The 11,750-nt window shown below is 34.9% G+C and overlaps 1 protein-coding gene across 3 annotated transcripts in view; it reads left to right on the top strand.

Moving 5' to 3' along the window:
- Positions 1 to 11,750, top strand: part of PBX3 (PBX homeobox 3) — a 233,115-nt gene that overhangs the window by 165,414 nt on the left and 55,951 nt on the right. For all 3 annotated transcript variants that reach the window (XM_032635351.1, XM_032635349.1, XM_032635350.1), the window contains exon 3: positions 3,235 to 3,476. In XM_032635351.1, coding sequence (XP_032491242.1) covers positions 3,235 to 3,476 — 242 coding nt within the window. The remainder of the gene's footprint in view (positions 1 to 3,234; positions 3,477 to 11,750) is intronic.

Here is an 11,750-nt window from a genome sequence, read left to right as displayed (position 1 = left end):
TAGTATTGTGAAGGGTATGTGTTTGTTCGGAGAACGCTTTGTAATAATTTTGACCCGTAATTTATTTATCGCCCTCCGAATGCAGTCGTCTATGCAGATGCTCTCTCCCATTATATGTGGGGCAGGTGCACAGCATGTTGAAAGACAGCTAATTAGGATTTGCTGAAAGATATGCAGAAACTGTGGGCTTATAACAAAGCCAAGTTCATTGTTAAACAATGTTTTACTTTGTTTATATGATTTGTCTAAATCTTAGGGATACTGAAATGAATGTTGTAGTTATAAGTAGATTCCAAATAGGGTTGTTGTTTTTTAACTTTGTAATGCTGTGATAACCAAGGAGCCTAGATGTAAAACCTCTGAAAATGTCCCAGTGTATGTTTTGGATTAAAAACAACAATGTTCAATTTTTAAATGATTGTTTTCCCAAGTTTCAGTTTGAAGATATCAAGATCTTTTGATAACCACACAGTTTGATTCATTCTGGCTCTTGTAAATTTAGGTTCACGAAGATGTTTATAGGTGCCTACAGGAGTGGGTGTTATGACTGGAATCCATCATAACAGAAGGTGTGACTTTGGCAGGTTAGTAAGCTAGGGAACAGTGAGGTAGGTAGGATGAGGGATAAAATAGTAATTTGAATATAAAGTAAAAAAATAAATAGAAATATTCAAATTAAAAATAATCTTGGAAACTGGGTATTATTCGTAATCATGACTGTTTAATAGAGAAAGAAATCCAGTCACTTTTCCAACTATAGTTATGAAAATGACTTCAGTGTTGATAAATACCTTCTCAACGTTGCCTAACTGTGAAGTGCTCTAGTACTTTTCATCCAAAGGAATATGAAATTTGTGTTGATTTACTTACGATTTTATTTATTTATTTTTACTAATGATTTTAGAAGTAAGAGTTATTATTCATCACAAGGGGAGGATGTTATACCAGCTGAAAATACATACTTATAATTATTTTTACATGTGTCCACTACTATTGAGTTTAAGGGCTGCTTCCTACTGGTATGGTGGTGTTATATACATATTAGGTACGTATAAAAGAGCTATAGATGGGTGATTACTTTGTGTCCTTTGCATTTCTTCCTGACTAATTTCCTTCTTCTATCTTCCTTATAGTCTATTTCCTTGTGTATTAGTCATTGAGCATCTTTTCTTGTTTGCCACACTGTTCAGGGGAGTGTAATAACTTTGACTATGTATGTTGGTTTACTATTACAGAACCTCACCAATGTCCATAAGGAAAAGATCAATATGTATAAGTACAAGGGGAAAACTAGAAACCCGGAAGAATCTTGAAGGTAGATTAAAAAAATAAATTTCCAGGAGAAACATCAATATCTGTAAATACAAAAAAGAAACAACAAATACAAAAATGTGAGCAAAAATTTAGTCTAAAAAGGAGAAACTTAAGGAACTCCCAAACAAATAATATAAAAATGAAACAGAGTCCAAAGTACAAGATAAGATGTTGCTCAGTGAGTCCTTACTTCATTCCAAATGCACAGAAAACTTGGTATGTGGAACCACAAGCATTCTAGGCCATGAGATTCTAGGCCATGAGATTTTAACATCTAACAAAGTGAAGGGAAGAGAATCAAAGATGCTAAATTAAAAATACTAATGTAGCCAATATTTGGCAGTTTCTTCTAGATCTAGAAGAAATAGCAAATACACGTTTGTCTATCTTTAATTACCAGCAATGTGTTGATACCAATTTTATCTGATTTAAGAGAGTTATCTAACTTTTTGGTACCCTAAATTAATTTATTGTCTTAGTATGTTGTGGTTTTCAAACTTTATTTATTTACCTCTGAATAAGCAACAGATATAATTTTAAATTATTGTGAGTTAGTTTTATTACCCAGTTGAAATTATTCTGAAGTATATTTTTAAATGAAAGTGACAGCTTTAAAGTGTTTTGAGGGAGGATATTAAAGTTGTTCATTTGAGTTAAGGCAACCAAGAGCTCTGTCATGCTGTGGGTATAATTCAGGGCATCTAGGAATGAAATCTGTTCTTAAAAAGAATTGATGGTTGTTTTAAGTTAGCATATAAAATCGCAGAGCTGGTGCTCAGTTGAGTACTTGGCAGCTTATACATGTTACTGTCATGTTAAGTTACACTAGACGCAGAGTGTGCACCACTGTGGATAAACAACAACAGGCACAGACGCAAAAGGCAGACACCAAATGCAGACCTGCAAAATGCCAACTTCCTCCCCCCCACTTCCCCAAGATGCCTTGTAACTAGTATGGGGAACCTGCTTTTAAACAGATTTACGGAGGTTAATTGGGCTGGGATATTTTAGATTATGTTACACATTAATGAAAATGCTGATTTTGAGCTGTCATGACTCCACCGCTTTTTATACCATGATAATTACTTTAAAACTTTGTCTTCTGTGTTGTTGAAAACATCTTGGCAGAAAGCCTGTGACCTGATTAAACCTATGAATTGTCAGCTGTGATCTATAGTACGCAGATGAGGTTGCTGACTGGGCATCACTTAGGAAGTTCTTGATTTAAAAGCAAAATTAGATTGAGACTACTGTGTCCAGCACTGTACTGCCATGTTGATGGTATGTTTTCAATACTGTATGTAGTGTCCTGGTTTTATAGTTTGCTGGCAGTTGCTTAACAAATTCATTTAATAATATATATTTTTAAAGCATAGCTAATTACCCTTATAATGTATGTATTTCTCTTCTCTCCCTGAAATTACATGATGGAAAAGCCCATCTAATCCTGTTTATATTCTAATTTTTGGACATAGCTTGTGAATTAATTATGGGATTTTAAATTCTGTTTTTCCAACTGTATGGAGAAACAAAATAACTACCTTTTGATGAGTTTGTTTCATATCCTTGGAATTATTTTTTTTCTTTCTCAAAATCTTGAATTTTTTACCCCTTTCCATTTTTGCTTAAATCATCTAAAACTGGGAAGATTGGCTGTTAGAATATTCTGAGAATCCAGGGTTACTCTTTTCCAAGGATCCAATGTGGGATATATTGAGAGAGGGTCATACTAGAAATTTCACAGAAGTAAGAATTTTCATACTTACTTATGCTTATTGATAAAATGTGAGCAATGAAATTCTCAGAATGAATTGTAGTGCACTGATTTGTTTGATCATTTACTCAAATAAATAAAATACTCACACTGTTTGTCCTGTTTCTCGCTTCTTCTCTCTCTGTCTCTCTCTCTCTTCCTTGAAGGTCTCAGCATCAGAGGAGCCCAGGAGGAGGACCCTCCCGATCCCCAGCTAATGAGACTGGACAATATGCTTTTGGCAGAAGGGGTTTCAGGTCCTGAGAAAGGTGGGGGATCGGCGGCAGCAGCTGCAGCCGCGGCAGCCTCTGGAGGTTCTTCAGATAACTCTATTGAACACTCAGATTACAGAGCCAAATTGACCCAGATCAGACAAATCTATCACACAGAACTGGAGAAATATGAACAGGTCAGCAGCCGCCACTCTCATAGTCCTACACAAACCCTCTATTGCTCTTCTGACAGACTGCGCTAACTAATTCTGAGGGCTGTGAGGGGTAGGTGTTAACAGAAAGAGCAGAATAAATAAGGTCAATGCAAAAATCCAAGTGAGTTGTTGGATTCATGAAATGAAGTCCCTTTGCAATTTTAGAGGTGAAGCTAAACCTGTTTTATTCCATCAATTTGTTTTACTCATTCCTCACATTTACATGCCCTTACTACCACACCTGCAGCCATCCTTCCCCTCTAACCTCACTGCTTGGTGCTCGTCAAAGCTCTATATCATTAACAGTTATGCACTGGCCTCATTCATAGCTATTATAACAACTTTTAAAGGGAAGCATTGCATAGTGAGCTCTGCCTGCTATGCGGTGAGCTACAGAATCCTCCTAGGAATTAATTCTTCAGGATTATGCCAGGCTAAAGGGAAGGAGCTAACTTCACAAAGTAAGCAGGTTCTGGCCTTTCTCTTTGAGGAGACCTCCCAAGATAATTACAGGTTTCCTGGGGCAGGGAACACTAGGCATTGTGTGCTAAATTCCTGATTAGAAAGAAAGTATGGATTAAAAATGCTATTCTCAGCAATTATATTAACTATACTTCTTTGAATCTAAGATATCTTTGATTTTAAGCCGTATCATGGTGTTATGTACCACCACCAAGAAAAAATTAACTGCCCAATTGAAGTATAACATGCCATTGATAGTGAAATGCTTCCAAACTTCAGAGATGTTAAAATGTGGGGAAAAATAAGTAAGTCTTAGATTCAGTGAGACAAGGTAAAATGTTGGTGGTTCATTTTAAACATATTTTAGTTGTTCGTTTAAAAACCTGCTTAGTTTGAGGAATTCTCACTGAAAGGTAATTTAAAAAAATTATTATGGAAATGTTTAAATGTGCCCAAAATAAAGAGAATATTAAGCTGAATGCTATGAAATTAACAAGTTTTTATGTCATAAACAGTTGTGTATTAGCATTTTTATAGAGTTCAACCTAAAATAAGGAACTGCCTAGATACTCATCATCCAGGTAAATAGTTATCAACATTCTGTCAATCTTATTTTGTCTATCTCCCCTTGCCCCCACTCTTTTTTTGGGGGTGGGTGGGTAGAGTATTTTAAAATAAGTCCTAGGCATCATGTCATTTCACCCATAAATTCTTCACTATGTAGTCAGGCATTTATTAAAGTCCAAACACCTTAGTGTGATGCCCTGGTCAGTTTTGATATTGATTTTTCTTCTAAGTTCCCTGTAAAGTTTCAGTTGTATATGTTATTATTTTCATTGCCTTCTCTAATATTCTGGATATGGTATTATTAAAAAAATGCTGGATTCTGTCCCAGAGGTGAGTGTGTTTTGAGGAATGGTAGAAAGATTTATGTAGCTTTATGTTAAAATACAATATAAATTAATATTATAAGACATTATCTTTTTTCTGAGTAGGCTTTCTGGGATCTCATACTGTATCTCTAGTCTCATTCATAGGAATAATTTTTGGTAGAAGATATGCAAATAAGAATTTTGGAAAAGTGGTCTTGTGTATATATATGAAAAAAATTGAGCTTTCTGAGTTGACATATGAATAATTGAGAGTAAACAAAATAAGTCATGGTTGAAAAGGTTGCCCTGAGCATAAACAGTAGAAAACAACTCTAATTTGTAGTATAACCCTAATTGCATAACTTTATGTTAATACATCTGTACGTACTTACTAAATAAATACTATGAGTCACCTTGCATGGAAAGATCTATAGTATTAGGGGTCAAATGGCTCATCTTTTTAGCTGAGAAATTAAGAAATTCCTTACTATCTTCTGCCATGTTTCTTCACACCAGCCTCCTTATTTTCTCCCTTTAGCCCTGTTGGAAGTTGGGTGAATCTGGCGTCAGTCATTTTCACCAAGGTTTTTGTTTTGTTTTGTTTGCTTTAAAAATACACATGTGCACACAAGTTCTTCATAGACTAATCTACAGTATGTATTTTTGTTTTAAATATCAGAGATTTAAAATGTAATCATGAATCTTATTTCTAGATATGTTCAGTAGCCTAATAAAAAACCACTGAATGTATATTTCCTTTCTCATTTTTAACACTTTCAGAAGGAAAAATATAGATAATATGAAATCTTTGCAGTATTACGGACAAATAAAGTATCATGACTAGTTGGCTGATTCAACAGAAATTTAGTTTACAATTTTTCTCCTGTAGGTTCTGAATTGTTTTAGAAAGAACATAGCAGCATTTAGTTCTCTTGAGCTGTCTTTGAAGCTGGCTTTTATTGCTCTTCTGTCTGTAGTTCCTAAGTTTGTTCAGATCAGTGAGTTGACATAAGATGGTCTTTTCTTTTCATATTTTTGGGATACAGGGCTTTATCTGAGATAGAACTTTCAGGGATATACTTTGGAGTTACTAGAAGGGCTACGAAGAACTGAGATGAAGGGGTGGCATTTCTAAACTAGATGGTGGCATTATAATTTACATTTTACAGATGAGAAAATGAGACTTAGGTGAAGTAATTTGTCCAGTGTCACACATCTAGTTAGTGTCAGAATCAGGTTTTGAAATCAGTTTCTGACAATATGCCTTCTTTTTCCATTGAATTATGCTGCTACTTATGTATGTTAAAGAATAAAATACAACCAAATTTTAAAGATCTTATTAGCTTCATTCAGCGATTCATGAATTGAACAGTATCTCATCTAGCACATAGAAAGGGGCTCCCAGGAGCTGTACAAGATGAAAGACTCTTACAGGCAGACAAGAGTGGGACGAGCAAGTGATACTAGCAAAAAGAGGGTCCGTTGTGGCAAGGTCGCCTTCCCTTAGGTCCTGGCAGAGTCTGTCAGGCAGATGACCTCATGGGTGCTGGCCCAGTAGTTCCAGATTGACTGGTTTAAGATTACATTCCTAGGAGACGCTGAAACTTGGGGCATAGCAAAAGTGACTCCCTTTTGGGTCTCTTACCTTGTTTTTAACAATTACAGTTTGCGAATAATTCAGATACGTTCTGATTTTTCTCTTATTTGCCCATGTTGGATTGCATTTGGGATAGGATCAGAGTAGAGATAGAAAAATAAACAACTATTTTAATCACTTTACAGACATTATATTTTTCCTCCTAAAAGTACATGAACATGGGTACTTTGAGTGACAGAAAGCTTATTAGTAAATAGGAAGAACATATATGTTAAGGCAGAGGCTTTGTCAGAAAATTGTGTTGAGTCTTTTACTAAAAGAAATAAACAACATTGGAATTTTAGAGCTGTTCACTCCACTGTGTTTTGCAATGAAGCTGTAATGAAAATGTATCTGAAGCCTGTTTAGATTTAGATTGCCATAAAATTAACAAACACCACCACTGCAGTAAATTAAAGTACCTTATAAACGCAGCCACATTTACAAAGCTAAGCAGACTAGAGCTACAGTTAGAGCAAAATTAAATCCAAGCTGCAAGGCTCAGCTTTCTGTGTATGTTTTAGGAATGGTACTGTTTTTTAAAATCCTGTCCTTTTTTTTTTCTCCAGAAAATGTCCTTTGATCATGTGTTTACATTACATAGGCTCAGATGTAATGCTTCTTAATGAGAACCATCTAGCTTCACTTATAAATGCTTTTGAAATATTAGGCATAGAATATATATTAAAGTAAGATTCTTGAATATTACTATCACCTAAAAGGAAAACCAAAACTATTTTACTTTTGTTGATCCTGACGACCAAGAGGAATATGATAATTTTTCAAAGCTTGCAGCAACTGTGTTGTAATGCTTTTGTCTTGGTTGCACTGCCTTCCTCTTTAGCTGGGAGGAAGACCTGGTTGCTTGTCTTCTTGTTGATTAGCTACAAGTTTTTTGTTTTAAAAGGAGGAAAACAAATTTTTTTATTTTGTACACATGGGATCCCCATATAATTATAAGACCCAAAGGCAGCCAGACAATGGAGGCTTATATGGCATCCTGAACTATGGGATGGGACTAGCTACAAGTTTTGAAAAATGTTTTTACTGTATCTTTCAAATATGCTCTTATGATTAAAGACCCAACTATTAGGATAGGTGAATTCCTAATGAACTTGAGCCAAGGGTCCTGGGAAGCCTGTTTTAAAGAATTGAGGGTCTTGTTTCCTCTACCTCTCTACCAAAGGGAAATGGATACATTGGTTTTTGCGAATGAAATTTGACTTAGAGATTTGTTCTCAGTTAAAAAAGAAAAGATATATATCATGCCTTATGCAGTTCTCCCACTTTGCTTGTACCAGAAGTGCTTGTACACAAGCAATTCACTTCATAATTTACAGCTGCTATAACAGAGATGACATATTGAAAGCTATCTCCTATAATTATATTGAAATACATTTTTGCTGAAGGCAAAAGTGTTGTAAGGGTCCCAACCCTCCCCCAACCATCTGGGAACGTGCTTTCTGAGTTCGCAGATGTCTTTTGAATTCACCTCAAATCAGGTAAAGCACTGGAGCCACGCATGTACACTCAGTGTGCTCAAGACCAATTAGGTACTGTTTAGCTAATAGAGGACTTTCCGATTACAGGGGATTGCAGGGGGAATGGAGAACGAGTGTGCAACCTAAACCACTTAAAGGCATCATGGCCTTGTGCTTTTTGAGGCTCTTTTTGTGTGCTTATATTTGCTGGCAAGATCTCCTTTGCTTGTAAAGAATTTTTTTTAATCAGGTTTTAAAATGCTGATGTTATTACATTAGAGATTGTGTAACCCACAAACTCCTAATCCTATTTTGCTATTTTCTTAATAGCAAAAAAAAAAAAAAAAAAAAAAAAAAAAAAAGCAGGAAAGGTAAAAGGGTACTACCTGATGTAAACTTTATATTTATTTTTCCCAAACAAGACTTTGCCATTCATTGCTCCAAGAGAAGGGTTTTACTTCTTGTCAGCTTTCACGCTGCGTCTTTTCCTTGGCTGGAAGGAGTGTTTGAGTGTTCCCTTTTTTTCTCCAAGTTTCTAGTCTATTGGCTCTTTGTACCAAATGTATCTTTGACCACAAACTTGATTAATGAAATGAATTGTTTTATATTTGAATACTTTTCTTTTCAATTTCTTTGGAAGCAGTGTTTGTATTTATTCTGGCAATGGGAAGACACAACTATATTAGGTAATCAGAGTAGGGACTTACTTGCAGAATGACAAACACAATATGAATTTCATAAAATTGTCATTTCTATTTTCAACAATAACTGCCATTTATTAAGTGTTAATTGTGTTCCAGACTCTTCAAAGAACTTAACATGTATTATATAATATAATCCTTACAAAACCCTCATGAGATAGGTCCATAAACCACGTGATTACGTTGAGACTTGTTGAGGTACGATAGAATCTAAAAAAGAGTGGTTATATGTATATGTATAACTGATTCACTTTACTGTACAGCAGAAACTAATACAACATTGTAAACCAACTATACTCCGATTAAAAAAAAAGATATTTCATCTTTGCAGCTGTTTCTTAGGCATATTGGTCTCATTCTAGTTGGCTTAGAAAGTATCTTTCAATGTTGACTCTTATCCTAAAACAAGAATAATTTGTTGATTTAATAAGCATTACATAAATACAAAATCTGTAATACTGGACTAGAGTTACTTGCAAGGTTATAAAGACATCTAGAAAACGGATGCTTGCAAATTAGAGAAACATCAGCTTTTAATAGAGATTTATTCTTTCTTTGAAGAGTGGATTTTTAGCATAGAGAGTGTTACGATCTGTTGTCTGCAATCAGCTTCTCTAGATGGTTACAAAAGGCCAGTTCAGTTTTTAGATTTGATCATGAACCATTTTAAAACTTCCTCAAAAATAAGTGCTTGCTCACCGTCTGATTTTACATTTTTATGTTCAGTGATGTGAACTTACAGGCAAGAAAGGGGTTGAATCTTGAATTCACCACCGAAAAAAGCATCACCACAAAACAAACAAAACCCTGAAAACTAATTTTGAGTGTAAATCCAAATACATATAGATATCGAGGATATAGTTTTACTAGCTAACAAATATCATTAACAACATTATAAAAAATCCAGATATTTCAAATCCTTCATTATATTACTTGGTTTGTATTTTTAAGGAGAAAGGAACAAATGGCAAGGAGAGAAAGGCTCATAATAAGAATTGGTTGAAAATATTTTTTATCAGATGAAGGATTCCACACTTTATGTTATTACAATGTATGTTTTAAACAAAACATACATTTTTGTTACATTGTAAACAGAAATTATCTAGGATGTAAAACAGTGCATCCTAGATAATTTTCAACAGCTGGATTAAGAGAAAAAGAGGTTTTTGCCATTACTCGTTATTCAGAAAATTCAAGGAATCAAAACTCTTCTTTCAAAAAAAAACTCTTCTTTCCTAAATCTCCCAATTGACCAAGTTGTTTCTACATTTGTATTGTGGACATTGACCAGAAAATTCTTAACTGACAATTTTACTTGGAAAAATAATAAGGCAATGAAAATTTTTTCCAATGTCTATTTTCATAATATAGTCTTATAGGTATGACAGAGGATATGATAAATGTTTGAAGTGAGCATCTTACATTTTAAACAGCATTGATGCTAGTGTGTGGCCCTTCAAAACAACTCTGCAATCATTTGATCATTCTTACTGCACTTATATGTTTAAAAAATGTATATCTTTTAAGGATCTGGAGATGAGGCAGTACTATGCTCTGCTCTGAAACTGGTACACATGATGCTGTAAATGAGGCTGTAATTTACTTTCAGTGGTATAAAGGAAAAAAATCACTTTGCCTAAAGTGTATGCATCTTTCTTAAGGGTGTACCCGGATTTTAATTATCTAAATGTAAATACTTAACGAATTTTACTTAGAGTAATGAGCTAAAGTGCACACTACATAAATGAGATGTTCTAATTAATCATGTATGAACTACTGGTTTAAAGAAAAGCTATGTGAATTCTGTGAATGTTGGGCTATTGCCAAATTGCTAATCAGCATTTGCATTCATAGATGACTTCACTTAATAAGTTGTGAGACATTCAGCAAATGTTTTAGGAAATTATGAGTTTTTAGCTGCAGAAACTTTTTGCTTTTAACACTTTTTTTCACACAAGCCTGTGGCTGCTTCTTAGAAACGATAGGCAAACATTCATTCTGAAGAGATTAAAATATAGCCAGAGAAAAACTGAGAGCCAGAGGAAAGCTGAAACAAACAAAAAAAAACCCCTCAGGTATCACACACAGGAGTCTTGAATTATTTATCAAGACATACACTCTGTCATAGATATATGTTACCATAATGTGTGAGCTAGGTTTGTAGGAATTAGCATTATTACATGTGCAAATTAGAAATACTCCAGTACAGCTAGTTCTCAAACGTTTTGGTCTTAGGACTTGAATTCATTTTTTTTTTTAATTTATTTAATTTATTTATTTTTGGCTGCGTTGGGTCTTCGTTGCTGCACGCGGGCTTTCTCTAGTTGCGGAGAGCAGGGGCTACTCTTCATTGCGGTGCATGGGCTTTCCACTGCAGTGGCTTCTCTTGTTGCAGAGCATGGACTCTAGGCACGCGGGCTTCAGTAGTTGTGGCTTGCGGGCTCTAGAGCACAGGCTCAGTAGTTGTGGTGCACGGGCTTAGTTGCTCCACGGCATATGGGATCTTCCTGGACCAGGGCTTGAACCCATGTTCCCTGCATTGCCAGGCGGATTCTTAACCACTGCACCACCAGAGAAGCCCATGACTTGAATTCTTAAAAATTATTGGAGACCCCCTAAGAGCTTTTGTTCAGTGCGTTGTATCTATCAGCATTTATTATAATAGAAGTTAAAACTGTGAAAAAATAAAAGTATGTATTTAAGAAACAATGATAAACTATTATCTATTCACTATAATATTTTTAAAAGTCTGTGTTTGCCAAAAAGCCCTCAACATTTAGTGAGAAGAGTGGCACTGCTTTTACATTTTTGCAAAACTTTTTAATGTTGGGCTTAAAAGAAGTCACCTGGATTGTTATATGTGCTTCTACGGTCAGTCTCCTGTCTTGTGGTTGAAGTATATGAAGAACACCTGGCCTCACACAAAGATGTCATTGGAAAAGGGAGGAGTGTATTAATAGCCTTTCTGTTAATTATGGATACTTTTCTCTGATATTATACCAAAACTTGACAAGTTGTATTGTCTTAAGGGTTAGTTATAGTGAATCTGAAATCATATCAACTTTTTGTACTCCCTTCCTTTAAAATCCTTTAAAATTCCTTTA

This window comes from Phocoena sinus, chromosome 6 (assembly GCF_008692025.1).
Source record: "Phocoena sinus isolate mPhoSin1 chromosome 6, mPhoSin1.pri, whole genome shotgun sequence".
Lineage (NCBI taxonomy): Eukaryota > Metazoa > Chordata > Mammalia > Artiodactyla > Phocoenidae > Phocoena > Phocoena sinus.
This window is presented reverse-complemented; position numbering and strand designations above follow the sequence as displayed.